This window comes from Tinamus guttatus, unplaced genomic scaffold (assembly GCF_059628265.1).
Source record: "Tinamus guttatus ecotype Peru unplaced genomic scaffold, ASM5962826v1 Tinamus_guttatus_pri_ptg001087l, whole genome shotgun sequence".
Taxonomy (NCBI): domain Eukaryota; kingdom Metazoa; phylum Chordata; class Aves; order Tinamiformes; family Tinamidae; genus Tinamus; species Tinamus guttatus.
In genome coordinates, this window is record NW_028289621.1 from 132374 (window position 1) to 149703 (window position 17330).

A 17330-nucleotide genomic window follows, 5' to 3' on the forward strand; every position below is an offset into this window, starting at 1 on the left:
GCTTAAACAGCATTTTCTCTGGAATCTGTCTTGGTTATTGAGCGTGTTTCAGTGTTTTTTCCCTCAGCACTTTATTGCCTCCCCTATAGACTGCATCATGTCAACCAAAAGGCCTATGGAGATAAATGCAGAGAATCTGTCTTCACCGATAGAAACGTTTATGAAAAATACTCATGAGAAAAATATTCCAAGAGCACTTTAATCTATGGAACAAGTGGCATAGATGTATGGGGCTTATTTTAAAGAGACAGCCTTTATTTAAAGTACTTTGTTTTGTAGATCTTATAAAGTAAACATTACTTTCCCCCCCACCCCCCAAATATATTAAAATTGTTTAGATTCCACTGGCTGATGAATATTTTTAAGGAAAAAAAATCTAACAGAAAGGGGCAGCTCAACTAAAGCTAGACTTGAAACATTCTGTTTTGTCATTCCCTCTCCTCATAGCTCAGAAAAATGACATTTTTCACCCAGATTTCCTTCCCAGCAATAAGGCAACTCCAGGAGATTTGGATGAGCTCCTCAGAGATTACAGATACTGTAACTGGCTGCTCCTCACGCTTTATAACACCCAAAGGTGCAACTATCCAATAATCACAATCACATTTGTGCATTAAAATATAAAACTTAAATTACAGATTTTAAAAATATTACTAATAGACCTCCCTATCATAAAATGTTTTACATTTACAGTACTTGAACCATTTCAGTTCTGGGTTGATGAGGTTTAAGCAATTTACCACTGCAAGAGTTAGACTCCGGAGCTCACAACAGCACGACCCAACCAGGGGCAGCGATAGTCGGCAGTCATAGTGCAAATCAAAACAAGGAGTGCAGAACCGCACTGGTTGCTTACATTTCTAAAATATAAATGAACAAGACCAGATTCTTACATTGTACATGCAATAAGTTATAGCAAGTATATGACAACGGGGCTGGGGGCACTCTACATTTGAGCTGGTGTAGCAGAGTTGAAGCCTGTGAAGGATGGGACTCGGTGAACAGAACTTGTGTGCCGCAGCACTCGAGCCCTTCACGCTTTGTATTTCTGCTTCCCCGTCTCGCTGATCACGCAGATATGCTGGAACAAAATAAAATAGGAAGCATCTGTTAGAAAAGTAACGTTTACGGATAAGACACCGAGATGTTATGTGTTCACTCAATAATGCGCTGATAAAACCAGAAGTATGCTCATACATTTCAGTACTAAATGCAAAAATCTTGTGATATTGCTCATGCAGAATCATCCAAGTCTTGTGTTGATCAAGAAGGGGAGCACTGTCTTCACAGAATCATGGTGTGAAGGGACCTCTCTTCCTCCTCCCGAGTTTTACATGGACAGAAACGTTACTTACGTTCAAATCTCTGAAGTATTCATTGTAATCTAGGGCGTAGCCCACAACAAACTTGTCTGGCACTTCAAATCCAACAACTGAAAGAGACCGTAAGTCACCAGGATGTTAGAAAAACATTCTAAAATTCATCAAACCTTTTTAAAGTAATAAAATGGAATTTTAGAAGGAAGTAACTATCCTCTTTTTTATTTTTTTTTCTTTTGTTAAGCCCAAGTATTCTAAGACTAACATTCAAGCTATTTTAAACATTTAATTTACTTATTTGTTTTTCATTCATCAACCAAAGCAAACTTAAACAAACAGATTTATTTACTGGCTCCCCAGCAGCAGCATGATGCTAGCATGCAGCCTAAAGAAATGAATGGAAACATGTGATCCCCAGGTAGGCTATTCTCATCAGAATGGGATTTTTTTTTCCTGCAAAATGGTAAATAATTGGAAGGGTTGGTGCTTTTCCCAGCACCTCCTGGATCTCTGAACTGCCTGGCACAAGCAGTGGGGCTGGGGTGTGTGGCACAAGCCCCCGTGCAATATTGGATGTTCCCTTGGCACAGGGAGCAGCAAGGCACAAAGAGCCCTCTGCTCTTTATGGAATCACTGGCAGGGTTCAGAAACATATATGTGTGTGTGTGTGTGTATTTTATATATATATGTGTATATATAATTCCCATAGGAACAGTTTGGGATGGTCAGGCAGCATCGCTCCATCCACAAACACTACAAAACAACCTCGAAATTCCCAAATGGCTTCGTTGCCTCAAGCTCAAATTAAAGACTCCCGACCACATAAAAGCCGGGATGTTTTTTCTTCTTGGCTATAACGAGGCTCAGGAAAGAAGAGACACAGATAAATCGTATAATTCTACATCATATAATTTAAATGAAAGGCTGTGTCCTCTCTTGGAAGAGCTATGGCCGTGTTTAGAGGCTGCTCTGCCGCTCAGACGGGCCCTGCCGTGACGGCCTCGGTGCCTCTCATGGTGCAGGTGACACGTCCCGGCCTGGGCGGGCGGCAGAACAAGCCCCAGCGTGGAGGGCTCCGGATGCAGCCGGGAACACGGCCGAGCTGCAGCGGGATCTCAGCAGACAGGAACATCCCTGCCCGAGGACAGCACCTGAACGGAGCTTTGGAGGCACCAGGAGTTTGAGAATATCAAAGAAACTGAAAAAAGAGGGGGAAGAGGCTGTGACTCTGCTCTGGGATCACTCCGGTTTCTCACTGGAGGAACACGGTCCGGTCAGCAGGAATCCAGGTCTCTGGGACAGGGACAAATCACCAGCTCTTGCTGAGCCAAGAGTGGCTGTTGCTCTGGTCAAACTGCTCTGGATACTGTCCCTTTCTCTAAAGCCTGTAATTCAGATGCTTAAAAATGACTATTTTAGTGCCATTTTAGATACTCTTTCACGATAAAACCTCTGTCAGACCTACTCCCCGTTCTGCCCACCTTAGATACCTGGGACCATCCAAATGACATTAGATGACTAAGTCGAGGCACCTGAATCACTCCCAAAAGAGTCAAAGATGAATTCTGCAAATTCATTTTGACCACCTGCATGTTGCAAGAATTTCTACCAGAAAAGGGATTAACCTGGACCATTACATCAAAGTTTCCTTTTCACATAGCAAAATACATCACAAAGTTTTTTAAAAATCCACTTACAGTCTGGTCGATATCCCACACTTCGAGGGGTTCTTTTTACCAACAAACTGTCAAATAAAATGAATGTAAAATTGAAACATGGAAAAGCAGCAGGACTAAGATTTAAGACTTTTAACGACAGGCTAAATTTGGCCTTCTGACTGAGTACATGCAGGAGAGCATAATTATGCACATGTTAAACACATTACATTATTTGCAGATGCAGCTGGTGGTAATGACAGAATCAAGACTTTTTTAAAGCCATAGTGAAGAGTGACTTGATGAGGTTGTGTGTGTGCCTAGAAAGCTCAGGTGAAATCAGTCCAGTTCACAGGTGCCAAGGAGGGGCCTGGCCAGGCCAACAAGGCCCTTTTCCAAGCCTGACTGTTTGGAAACCCCAGCTCAGCTGTTCAAGCACCCTGGGCCGCGCTCGCGCAGCGCGGCCCCGACTGTTGGTTATTGCCATAAACAAAATGCCTCTGTTGTGAGGATGAAGGGACACAAACACTGCCCCAGCTCCTCCTTCCCAGAGCCACCAGGGAAGCGGGAAGCCTGGGGACGTGCAAAGGGGCTGCTGTGGAAGGAGCAAGGTCCTGACTCCCTCATCCAGCGGAGCATTCCTGCTGTTTGTAGAGGGTCCCACACGCCCCGCATCTGCCTTTGAGACAGGGCAGGAAAACAGAAGGTGGTTGATGGCTCAAGGTAAAGACAGCTCGAGCTGTTCCATATTCTCAGGTTCCATCTGTTTAAGGGGCAAGGTCTCAATTGCTTAATCCCAGTATGTGCTGCCAGTCCCTGAAATTTAAGGTCTTCGTTTGTGTTTTCTCCCATGAACTGTGAGGATTATCCTGCCTTCCGAGAGGCAAGGGGCAGAATCTGGTGCCATCAGTACAGACGTTCCCCTGTGAACAGGGTCCCTTCATTTGGGAGCAGCATTTCGGGGTTGGGAGCAGCGGAGCGAAGCGAGGGCAGCGCTTGGGGCTGGGGCGGCTGGCCAGGTCCACAGTGCCTTCAACATCCAGAAACTTCTGTCACGCTCCATTTTGAGTGCCAGTACAGGCTTTGCTACAACCAACCCCAAATCACCTCTCGATGGCAAACATTCCATCCTCAATCCTAAACCATTCCACCTTCCGCAGGTCACCGCCGGACTATGAGCAAGAAGAGCTGCCCCAGTAGCTGTCCCGACTGTTTTGGTATTGTTATGGCAACACAACTCATCAGATATGATACCCCACTCCGCTTTATCTCTAATCCCCAGCAATCACTATGTTTTTATTGTAAAATACACAACCACAGCCTAGCAGCGTGAAAGACGCAACTCAAAAAGAAGTAGGAGGAATGTTGATATCGGTTAATAACATGAAATTATCCTCTATGCTTCTTATTAGTTGTAAGTTATTTAATTAAAAATGTTTTGAAACTATTTGATTAAAAGATGTAACTAAGTAGCGAAGCCCAGAAGACCATATGGCTGGTGAGTGTCATAGCGTGACCGCTAAGGCCCAGCTGCACCAGGCACACTGCAAACACTGATGTTACACAGCAAATTAGTTTAATTCTGTGATTAAATCTAGCAAGGCAGAGCAGTGATCTCCACTGCACAGGTACACAACGGCAGTATTCAGAAATGACAAATAATAATGTGCACAGGGATACTGCGTATACCTAAGAGACAACCACTGATCTTCTAATCCCAGCTGCTAGCAATAAAAGTCTCTACCTATGAATTAATCTGGGGAAATTTAAAAAAGCCATCACCATTTTGAAGGGATTTTTGCCTCCTTTTATTTTGAATATGGCCAAAAGATTTACATTCTTCCCTATGCTTCTAAACCTAAGCTGGACTTCAGTGGTAGATTTAAAAGAAAAAACAAGAGAAACCCCCCACCTCACCATAACATGACAGGCCAACAGAGGCTCCAGACATGCACAAACTACCCCTTTCTGAACGTGCAGATCCCTCCAGTAGGATTGGAGAGAAAAGAATATTGTTTCTGCCAGCCTAAATGAACACACGTTTTCACAGCAAGCGAGAGTGCTTCTGGAGTTTAAACAAATACTAAACTCAAACCATCACAGCATATAGAACTCCTACAGAAACGTTCCCTCCCACTTATGCTGCATGGAAAAATATTTTATACTCTATTTTTCCACACTGTGTGTCACTCTGAAGATGAAATACTCAGAATTAAAAGGTTACCTGGCTACTTTCACCATCTTTGGATTGTACTGCTTAAGTAGAGACAGCAATGTTTTCATTGTTTTACCAGTATCAATTATATCCTGAAAATAAAAATCTCAGGTAAGAAAATATATTAAACCTATCAGAGCAGCATTTTCAGGTTTTTACCAAAGAAAACCTTTAACTGTAATAGCATGAGAAAATGCTAAAATACTGTTTATAATCAAGTATGAGATAAAAAAAAACCTCATAATATGCTGATGTGTTTATGCCCAGCAAAGTGATCAAATATTTAACAACAGTTTAATTGCTGTGGGTAGCAACTGCTTTGAAAACAGTTACTGAACTATGGCCTTCTCAGCAACCTGTGGAGATTTTATGGCTTGTGCTGGTGGCAGCATTTAGACAAAAAAGTCTAATGGTAACATTACACAAATAACATTAGTCTTGCAGCTGAGCTCAGTTACACAGACGGATGAATACGACAAAGAAAAGGAAAGTAAGAAAAGGAAAAATATTTAGGATAATTCGTTAATATAATTAAAGAAAAAAGCAATGGAGTTTACATTAGAGATCCAAGAAGTAGCTAAAGAAACTGCACTGGCAAATAGCTTGGTGCAGTTTGGAAGCCTGTATTGAAACACAGTAAAATGAAGCCTGACACACCATTTTAATCTCATCTACCACACACAAAAACAGTAAAAAATAATACACAGGTTATAACTGAAGCATCAGAATTACTCGTACTCTCCTCATCTGAATCAAAATAATCATGAGATTTTTAGATGGACAAGCATCCCTGGCCTGAACCAAGGCCTTCTGCATGTGAACTTATGAGGTGGGGAACACCCAGGTAGCAATGCCCCTCTTCAGGTCATCTTCCCAGCACTCGTAATTGAAATAAAACAATTCAACAAAGCGGCTGTCAGCTCCATCACCTTTAACAGATAATGCTTCTAGCCATGGCCATAAACTCCAGCAAATACATGGACAGACATACAAAAAATAAATGCAGTACATATTGTTAAATTAAATTTGGCTTACATAAAACCAAAATAAAACCTAATATTGATCTTGGCATTGTCTTATGCTCTGCTTATTAGGATAGATCTCCATTTGCAAGAGTCTCCAAGGGTTGCAGTTTTACTGTTTGACAGTTATCATGGTGATTTGTAAAGGGGTTCAAATTAGGCAATGTATAAGACGTGGTTGAATGGAAGATTCACTGAACAGATGAGAAACTAACCTATCTGGCTGTGTGGGACTTTAGAGACAGAGCTGCACCTGAAACGCAGCCAGTGCACAGTTAAATGCATCTGTCCATCTGCACCAAATGCACCTCAGAGGACACCCCGGCCACGCAGGTGACTGCTGGACACACGCGGCTTCGGTGGCAGGTTTAGAACTGAATGTTTCCTGGGGAATGGGATAACATTCTCAAATTAAAAGACACGTGATGACAAAAGGAAGCGTTATTCCCTTTTGCTTGCAGAATCAGCTGCTATAGTTGTTTTTCAGCTTAAGAATAAAGTTATTTCTATTATTTAAAGCCTTAGGACATTATTAAATTGCAAGTACATTTTCCCTGTCCTCTGCTTCCCTATCTGAGGTCAGCAGTCTCACTCAAGGACATCCTTTGAGAAAGTAATATTTACTGAATATAAGCAACAATGTCCATCAAGAAAGAGGTATTAAAACATAAAAATTAAGGAATAGTATCTAGTAGAAGATCAGACTGAGGTGCATTGTACCTGATAACATCTAAAGAACCATGACAAGCCAGAGGAATAGGAATTTAGCAATAGCATAATGCTAATTAGGAATTAGCATTCTCTGTGTAAACAAATTACAGACAAGGACATTGGGCATAGCTCTGTTTTTCACATATTTAAAGCTGTTCCTACTAGGAAGCTCTTTCAATGCCTGCAGCTGAATTTCCCAGCTGAACTTCTCAGAAGTTAATATGCTTAATTTAACTTTGTTCAAACTACTTAAAAGAAAAAAGAAAGAAAATATATCAGAACTGACATAATCACAGAAAACTGAAAGCAAATGCAAACTGCAAACCATTTTAAATGGAGATCTTCCCTTGTTACATTACATACAGTTGGACGCAACTTGAAAATTCAATTTTGTTTTTTAACATGTCCCTAGTAAGGACACAGATCATTTAAAATCAGAGTCCACTTCTAATGCTCTGACCTGGAATCAGATCTCAAGGCCTCCAGAAAGAAAAGGTTTTCGGTTTAAGAACAATGTCTGTTTGAAATCTTTCACGAGTCACACATTAAATCACCAAGTGAAACATAATACTTACTTCTACAATCAAAACATTCTGGTGGGAGGAAAAAAAAAAGATAAGAAAAGTCCATTAGTTTTTAGACATGTTATTTTCTGTAACTTATTACTTAATTAAATTTGCAGTGCAGTTAAGCATTTGTAACATCATTTACATATGTCGCAGATGTAACAGCATATTCTATTTAGTTAACATTTCTGATGCTCTAATAACAATTAATTGGCAACGACATTCTCCTCAGCATCTCAAGCTGACAACAAATTGTTCTTTAGCCATTCAGACTTGGAGAATCACAGATCCACACAAAAACAGATTACAACAGAATCTACACAATTCATATGTTTATAATACAGAAATTCATATGCTTATAATACAGAGTCTGTTATTGCAGAGTGTCACACTATAAAGATATTTACAGTTCTGCCAGAACTCTATTTTATATACTGAAATGTGATATATGTGCCTTAAAGACTGCTTAAGCATAATTAGGGGCAAAGTAATGTGTTCTGACACAAGAGGAGGCATTTGTGTGTTAATTGCAGATATCTAGCTCAAAGCTCTCTGTGCATTCAGTGGGGAAGAGCAGACTCCCAGTTTATATTCTCTGCATTTCCTTCTCTCCTCCTTGCCTTGTAACAGGAAGGTCAATTCCTAATTAAAGACCTGCAAGTTGGGTAACTTGCCTCTCTCAGCAGCATGAATTCCCTTCACTACTTTAGTGGAGCAGCAACAAAAATAACTAAAGCCACTCAATTTTACAGGTAAAAAATTGTAGACAACAGCCCACACAATTTTACTTTTTTTCAGGCACTGAAGAAAAACAAATTTCCTAAAACTTGTGGATATTGCAAATAGTGAATAGTTATTTCGTTCGATCTAAACTGATGGTTCTGATGGTGCTTATCCACCCTCCTTGTATAGAGTGGTCACTCCCAGGTTAGTTTCATTTTTTAAACTCTATATAAGCTCCACACAGTAAAAGAGCAGCCCTAACGCCATACAAGTATGTGTTCTTTAGGATTTTTGTTGTTGTTGCTATTATTATTATTATTATCTTCAGCATATAAAGAGTCCTACCTTTCCAGTCAAGGTTGAGAGGTCATCCCCACCAATGACTTTTATGTCTCCAGTTGACTGATCATTCTAATTGGAAAGAAAAGGGGAAGCATTAGCATTACCAGAATTAAAACATCTTTTCTTTCACTGATGATCAAAACTGCAAAATCAGGAAGAACTTCATGCCTTCAGAAACACAGCACCAATGAGTAGCTATTACCTAAGAAATCAAGAGTAGTCAAATTCAAAGATGATATTTTGCATGACAGATTGGAAGAGAGCTTCACAAGCACGGACATCATCTCTCATCTGTGACCGCTGCAGACGCACACGTATATAAAAGATGTTACGACTTGCTGTGCATTCACTGAAGATAAGGAAATCAGAAGAGAAACACTTCCGTTTCCAAGCTGCATGCTACTACACAGAAGGCATCTTGCATTTTAAACTTGAATGTTTTATAAAGTCCTGCTCTTTGAATAAAAATAGGCAATCATAGTAACAAAAATAGCTAGCAGACAAGACATCCATCAATAATCGGAAATAGAAGTTACAAAATGGCCAGGAAAGTTCATGTTTGCCTCTTTTACAACAAATACTAATAATGATCCCACTATTAATCACAGTAACTAAACTGCAATGGAAGTACACAGTTGTATCACTACAACATGGCATTTTGCCTCACTAAAACAAAACTTTGATGCGACCGTCAATGAATTGCTACATAAAAAATGGAGAAACTTCTGGCAGTGGCTCATAGCTAACCATGCAGTTAAAAGCATTGAACTGATTTTAAACCTCGGAGAGGTCTCATAGTTCATACTAGATGCATTATATTAATTATTCTGCTACTTAGAGATGAGATGTCATAATCCCACAATTTAATCATCTAAGGCGAAGGTTAATATCTCACATAAACCCCTACTCTCTTACCACATCTTTTCCCTGCGGAAAGCTGGATTGCTTCCTTTGCTGCTGCCCCTCACAGGCCACATTGCACTTGGCCTGATTCCGCAGGCACGGAGCCTTCCCGAACCCCGCGACGGCACCTCCGGTAACGGGGACCACGCGGGGACGGAGGGACAGGCGGATGCAGCCTCCTGCTTTCACAGCCACACGCACACGGATACGCACCTTACACAAACTGCAGGCAAGAACTGAAAACGTTAGCATGAAAAGAAGGGAAAACAAGTGACTAGAGACACCCTGTGTACAAAACGAGGCCTACTGGGATGACATTAAAGAGAAAAGGTACTAAAATCCATCAGAGTGATGTCAGCTCTCGATGCTCTCCACAAGGAAGCAGCACCAGCTGCTTATGTAAGATATATAAAAGCAGATGAGAACAGTAATGAACATTTCCCATTCAAGATTTGTATGACACAACAACTAAAAAAAAAAGTGATTATCTTTTGAGTTTTACTGCAGATATTTTAAGGAAAGCAGTAGCTTTAGCTATACTGCTGCAAAGTTGCACTGAAATGCTATGCTCAACCACTACAAGGAACATTCATTTTTTAGAGACGTTCACCATTTCAGTGCTTCCTTAACCGTGCAATCAGCACCAGGCTGAACAGTGACAACACCACTCTGCTGAAATGACCCAAAAAAAGGATGTCCAAAAGGACTTGTCACTGCCTGACCCAGCAGACATGCAGGCTGCTACTGAATGCTCGAGATACTGCTTAGATTAACCACAAACAAGCGATTCAGTTAAGCACGGCACTCATAACGCTACAAGTGCATTTCCTGTGTTCACCCTATCTTAGAATTATCCTAAATGACAGCTTCTTCTTTAAACTTGTCCTTGTTTAGATTGCAGGATTCTTTTATCTATTTCTACACCAACAGGGACTGCGTTCTCCTCCAGGGCAGGATGTGAAAAGCACCCCTGTTTACAATGAACGATGCAGAAAGGTGTCACGGGTATTTGGTGCTGAAGGGCGCACGGGCAGCGGGCTGGTGCTCAGGGCTCCCGTCAGATCGGGCTGCTCATGATCTGCTTGGCTGCAGAGCAGCTCACTGGACTCAAACACCAACACCACAAAACTGCACATCACTGCAAGCCTTTGGTTTATGCATATTAAAGTGTGATGATCAGCAGAGAGCAATCTAACCTAGAGAGCTTTCCTTGGCCGCCCCGCCAACCGTCAATGCAACGCACTCATCCTCACTTGCCTGCATTCCTGTGCAGCTGCTGAACTCCCCAACAATTAAAGGGCAAAAAACAGCTAAAGAATTTCCAACACTGGCTGTAACCAGATTCTACTAGAAAGAGCTTTGTTTAATAATTAAGCAATGTTTTAATTATCTTAAGGAGCATTCTATCTGATTTCAGTGCTGGTAAGACCGTAATGCTTCACATCTTAATACGTAAGGGATTTGTAGTCTAGATCTCTTTTCAAGGCCTCGCTGTTGTCACTGCTGAAAACCAAAACGCTTAACAAGATGCTAACCCTGACAAGTGACTCAGAAGCCACCTTTCATGGGGACATTTCAAATTCCTTACGGTTCTTGCTGTGGGGCTATCACGAGATCTTTGGGAACATTGCCCCAAGCAGGGCAGCTCCACTGGAGCTCCCCGCGGCAGCGCTCCGGCAAAACCCCCGTTTCCCCGGATGACAGTGCACATACCCAGCAGCTCCTGGCTGCCCTTCCTGACTACACAAGCAACTTCTGCTCATTTCCAAATCTGAATGTAGCAGACTGGTGATAGGCAATTCCTCCAGCACATACAAAATAAACTGTCTGTTCAGAATACAAAGCTCTGGTGGTGTTTGCGTTGCTATATTTCTGTTTCTTAACAGAAGATCATTAAAAGTCACGCGTAGGGGCTCCAGAAGCAAGAGGTATAAGCACAGTTTACTCACAGCTTGATCATCTCAGTTATCTTGGAGGAGCATTTTTGGGTGCAGACCCAGGATGAACATTGCATTTCAACACACAAAGCCCACACACACTTGGAAATATTAAATGGTAATTTGAAATAAGAATAGAGCATCAACTTCAGAATCATTGCCAAAGTTCAGCTGCTTTGTTTATGCAACCATGGTATTTTAACCTCTTTTCACCCAATTTCTAAAAGCAGGCTACATGATCTAGTACTTGCATTCAAAGGCAACGAGAGAGCTAACACTGCTTTCAACACTCATTATATTTTGTGAGTTTTCTCATCATTAAAATGGGGATTGCTTCATTTAAAAGGACAGCAAGAACCTAAGTCAGAATCCACAGAGAAGGCTTCAGAATGGCAACAACATTAATAATGCAAAGCCTGCTCAGTCAGAGACACACATGGTCGTGTTAGAACAATCCTATCCAGTCCATCACGTTACATAACCTAATGAACATAAGCCTGGATATTAATAACCACCAAAGGGTCAACAGAAACGAAATGCTCGTAAATATTGTACTAGCAGAGGCATAAGGCAGCAGGAGCTCCTCACCCATCTAGAACAAGAGAACATTCTTGCACAGAATTGGCTGAAACACCAGAAACCCTGATGCCAACACCTCAAGGAAAGCCTTCTGCTTGCACAGATTACTGTCTCCACATTTCTGTCTTGTTATTTACTCCTTATTACTAAAAAAGTGTCAAGAAAATAAACCTTCATTTCTAAAAAGAACTTACTTTGCTGCTTGCCCTGCCATCAATACCAAGGCACCATAACTCTACAGTGCAATATGCATGGAAAGCAGCAGTAAAGAAATAATCATAAGCATGCCCACAGAAAGACGAACATGGAAAACATACTATGTAAAGCTTTGCTTTTTAACAAAGTAATTTTTACAAGATTTTTCATGTGTTTTTTTTTTCCAAGTCAGTTGGGAGATGGAAAGATTAATGTCAGAGACATGTCTTAGTTTTTATGCCATTACTCCAGTAAGCCAAATTCATTAACTGAAAATGTTGCTGCAAGAAAACAGGAGCTAAGCTTCCTAACCAAAAGGAATATGCCTCGTTCCAGAATAATAAGTTCATGAACATGAGGGAGGGACGTCGAGGTTTCCCTCTGGGGCCTGTGCAGGCAGAACGTGTGCCCGTGTGGTGCCTTGGTGGCTGAGCGGGCTGCAGGAGGACCGGCTCCTTCGGGCTCCGCAGCACGAGAGCGCGGCGAGCACAGGGACAACAGCACGAGGTGCCACCAAAGGGGGGCCTGGCCCTTCTGCCCAACCTCGCGGCGCTTTCGCAGCGCAGAGCCGCAGCGGCGGCTCCTCGTGCCCGGGAATGCACCGCGGATTCCAGGTGGCTCCCGGGAACGCACCGCGGATTCCAGGTGGCTCCCGGGAACGCGACCGCGGATTCCAGGTGGCTCCCGAGCGGGCGCGCGGAGCCTCGGCACCGCTCCGCGCAGCCGGAGCAGAGCAAAGCCGGCCTGGAGGGAAGGAAAAGCCCAACACGTCACCTGGCAGCAGTACCTGCATTTATGAAGTCCCTCCACCTCCAAAACTAACGCTTGCAAAGAACCACATCTCTGCTTTTGTGGTTTAATGAAAGGAATGATGAAGCTGGACTGCCGATTCAGTAATCTCCATTTACTGGGTGCCCCATTTCTCTGCAAAGTTAAATTCTTCTGTTCAGAACGAAATTCTTCCTGTCTAATAAATGGTGTCTAAAACATATAAAAATCTCTTGTGAAAAAAAATGCAGGAGAACCCTCTGAATGACCCTAGAACAAGAGCTTTACACTTTGGATAGTAACCAGTGAGGAAATTGCTAAATAAGGAAAGGACATGGAAAGGATCTCTTTGCTCTAGAAAAAAGTTTTAATGGGCAGAGAAGGTTTGAAAGAAAACAGAGAAACAGCAAATTAACTTGTGACTTTTAGTATTATTTCATAATCCTCCCCCCTCCTCTGAACTCCCTTTATTATTTGTATAATATCAGCACATTTAGGCAGTAACAATATTAGACCAACTCCTCCAATAGCATCAAGTTCTGCAGTTTTATACAAAAATTGTGCAGCACTGCAGGTATACTTACACAGTAACTCTTCAACCTAATGAAGTCTACGGTCATGGGGATTGATTTGTCGCTGTTTCTGTTCAGTGCTTTGATGTAGTCTAATAAATCAGCAAAGAACTTATAGCCACCCTTGAGTACGCAGAGAGCTACAATGTGGTGTCCTCCCATGCCTTTCATAATTTCTCGTGCCAGCCTTTCTGTCCTATACAAAAACAAGAAAAAGTCATTTTCCATAGCACATTAATTTGCTTACTAGAGCAGCTGTATTTTGTATTGTGAGCACCAGCAGTAAACATAGGCGCCAAGCTCAGAAACGCATCTTTTGAAACACTTGGCTACCACGTCAGTTAATATTACTTGTTATTGGTTAACAAATTTTGATTTTCAAGGTTAATCTAATAGCAACACTGCCAAACTCTCTTGTTTTCATAAGTCACATGCAGCCAAAGCAAACCTGAACAACCTGAAGCTGTTTTACTATCTGATATGATACGCTTAAAGGTGTTTTTTTTCCCTTCAATGATAGGTTCAGTTTCCAGGAAAAGTGCAGTGTAAACTAATACAAAAAAACCAAACAAATAAAAATAAGATAGTAGTCCTTAACTGAGAAGCAGCAAAACTGTTCTCAAATTTTAAAACAAATCTCTGTTTTTGTCAAGCTAGAATGCCAGAAACTTGTTCTAATTCCAAAATATGATACCTGAGAAGCAAAGCAAGGAAACATTGCGTTGGTTTTTCTGCAATTACTGTTCCTACATTTATCCTGCAATTTATTTTATGAAAGCATATTATGTATTGACTGTGTATCAACCAGCAACAGGTTTCCCACAGGAAACTATTACAAACTTTACATCATTTTGCTTAAAAACTGTACTTTGTCCATTTTTTTTCTATACATGGACAAAGGTTTTACAATACATATAATAAGCATTCCTATATATTTTTTTCTATTCTAAGCAACTAGCACCATGCAAAAATCTAAGTGGATTATCATTTGCAAGATCTCCTGGAAGATCAACTCAGAACCACTTTTTAAGTGTCCTGTGTTTCTAATAACTCCTCTACTGAAATTGTTTTCACCTTGTTAAGAGGAATTAGGCAACTACGCAACAGAAAGTAAAATGAAAAGGAATACCTTACAGGCTTTTGCACCCATTTCTCATGGCATGAGATGAAACTTAGAGCGCTTAACAGATTTCAGTGACCAAAGTAAGGACTGACCAGCATTTGCAAGGAATAACACGTTTCCCAGAAGGCTGGAGAATGTGGGGTATTACTTGTCGCTATATAACATTAGAAGGTCTAAGAGTATGTGCTTAATAATTTACTTTTATTGCTATGCTAAGGAAATTCAGGACACTGTAATTATTTTCAGACTAAACTAATTCAATGAACAGTGTTCTAATTAGATTTTAAAATGGTTAACTATCAAATAAACACTGTAAAGAATATCATATATTGCTGGGTACCACAAGCACTCTAGAGAACTATGACAAATTTCCATGCAATAGTATGACAGCAAATGTACAAACACTTACCAGCCATACAAGAAAGAGCAAATTAACACTTGCATGTTTTAATTTCTAATTAAAGATAGTCTATTTAGATAGTCACCAGGCAGCAAAACTGCCACTGGAAGATGGTTTTTTCCAGTGTGAGGGAATCAGCTGGAGCAGTACACTGTCTGCAGGAAACAAACCTGTCCATGATGAGCCCGTGAGGAATATAGACTTTTTCCAAATCATCTGCATAATGTTTCGGTATACAGAACAAGTCCAGGTCGTAGCCTTGCTCATCATCGCCAATCTGAAAAGGAAGCACAGTGAGATTTCCATAGGTCTGCGGGGAGAAAAGCTCTGCGAGTCCTTCCCTCCATCCGATAAACTATCGGATCCACTAAACCCTCCTGGATCACCTTACCTTCCCTGCTCGCACCAGCAGCAGTGTTTATACAAACACAGTGTTATATTAACACGGTGTTTATATTAACAAAATCTTGTGTTTCACGAGCGTTGTTTCAACGACTACAGGGGCTGCTGTTCAGTACATTTTGGGGAGGAAACTATCTGAGGTCCTAACAGTGTTCTACCCCACGGGACAGTAGGAAATTCAACTACTACACCTTGATGGATCTCTATTTCTTGAAAAATCAAGGAGCTTTTCAACACCTCTGATTCCAGTAAGTGTAACACAAAACCTGCCTTTGCAGCTTCGCCAACAGACGCTAACGTGGCCGTGTTCCAAATCTCCACAACACCAAATCACAACAAAACACAGGTGCCAGTGCTCAGCACAGGACAGGACAGCTCCCGCTACACGGACGTGACAAGTCATGTTCTGCGGGACAAGCCCTCCCGCCACGGCTCGGAGACGGTGGAGGTTCAAAACCTTGCAGAATCAGAAAGGAAAGCTCTGCCTCAGCAGAGCAGCGGGTGCTCCACGTGGGCCAATTCCCTCTGTGAAATAGCTTGCAATATTAACAAGTGCTTACTAATTAGGACAAGGATCAGCATATGTATATAATCATACCAAACACTGCTGAAATGCAGGGTATTTTGTCACAGCACCACCACGAATAGGTTTCCCTAAATCCCAACCTAGCAGCAATGTGGAAGATGATTTTTTTTCATTATTTCGTTTTTTGGTAGGGAGACCTGAAGCTGAGCAGTGACAACCCACCAGGGCAGGCATTTTAAGGACCCGTTTTGGCTGCCCTGCAGACGCAGCCTCATTCGGTGCCCGGGGAGCGCTCGGCCGCAGTGGGTTTTGGTGGTTTTGGGTGGGTTCTGCCCATGCAGCCTGCAAGGAGCATCTCACCCCGAGCCTGGAAAGACCCTTCCACCCAGAGCGGACACTGCGTGACCAGGCCCTGCGCGGGGCCCCTGCAGCCCAGGGCAAGCTGCAATGTCACGGAATAAGGCAGCTCCCTTCCTAAAGATACGGAGTTTTGCTATGGTTCGCCCCCGTAATCATATCAAAGGTATCTAATAATCCTCACTTACTATGTTTGGCAAGGAATGTGCCTTTTTCTACAGATTTTGCACACTTTTTTGTTTCCTTTTTTGGGGTGGGGAGGAAGAGGAGACGGCACACGTCTGCAGTTGCAGCCATGGGGTCAGCATGGCTGTAAAGCAGAAGGCACCAACACATATTTCAAATTACTGCAGCCTCTCAGGAATCCCAGGCGCTGGCTTTAAAGCAAAACGTAAATAAAAACGAACATGCAACCTCCTCCGCAGCGTGCATTTAGGAGCGCATAGATATTTATTTATACATATACACATGTATTTATCACCACAATGCTCTTCCTCCAAAAATACACCCCAAGCTCCTCGGGTTTCGCTGCCCAGACCCTCGGGGAATAGGAAGTTACCTCCTCGTGGCCGCTTGGTTCCCGATGGGACGTTATTCCCGGCTCCTTTCTGAAGGAGCAACCTAATCTCTGTTTTTTTTTAAAAAAATAAATTCTCTCGATAAATTACCCCTAATTGGGGAAAACTCCAGTCCGCGTTACCCTGTGGAAGGGTTGGGGGGTGTAGGTTCCCTCGGCTCGCTCAGGACAGCTCGCAGGGGAAATAAGTCAATAAATAAGCCAATAAACACGTAGATAAATAAGGAATAAATAAAAGGGGAAGGCGGGAGAAGCAGCCCGGCGCGGCCCGGCGGGACGCGGCGCCCCTCAAGGTGACACGGGGAAGGCGCCGCGGGCGCGGGGCAGGGCCCGGCCGCGGCGGGCCCGCACTCACCACGATGCAGGAGCTGGCGGTGGCCATGGAGCGGCGCGGGGCGGCGCGGCCCGCCGGCGGCGACGAGCGGCGAGGACAGGCGG

At 42.5% G+C, this 17330-nt stretch overlaps 1 protein-coding gene across 1 annotated transcript; it reads right to left on the minus strand.

Annotated features, from left to right (window-relative positions):
• Positions 1–1014: 1014 nt before the first annotated feature.
• Positions 1015–17330, minus strand: HPRT1 (hypoxanthine phosphoribosyltransferase 1). The gene is made up of 9 exons (XM_088538548.1): positions 17248–17330; positions 15201–15307; positions 13520–13703; positions 8557–8622; positions 7498–7515; positions 5199–5281; positions 3017–3063; positions 1356–1432; positions 1015–1081 (listed from the first exon to the last, which is right to left on the minus strand). The coding sequence occupies exons 1-9, from the start codon at positions 17272–17274 to the stop codon at positions 1034–1036; spliced, it is 657 nt and encodes a 218-aa protein (XP_088394674.1). The 5' UTR covers positions 17275–17330; the 3' UTR covers positions 1015–1033.

Bases quoted from the DNA above. Each gene is read 5' to 3' on its own strand.
- HPRT1 (XM_088538548.1), bottom strand. From the start codon at position 17,274: ATGGCCACCGCCAGCTCCTGCATCGTG. The intron at 8,623-13,519 runs GTAAGTATACCT...CTTTCCAATTAG, and splicing joins TTAGGTTGAAGAGTTACTGT to AATGATCAGTCAACTGGAGA. The intron at 3,064-5,198 runs GTAACCTTTTAA...TTTATTTGACAG, and splicing joins AAGATGGTGAAAGTAGCCAG to TTTGTTGGTAAAAAGAACCC.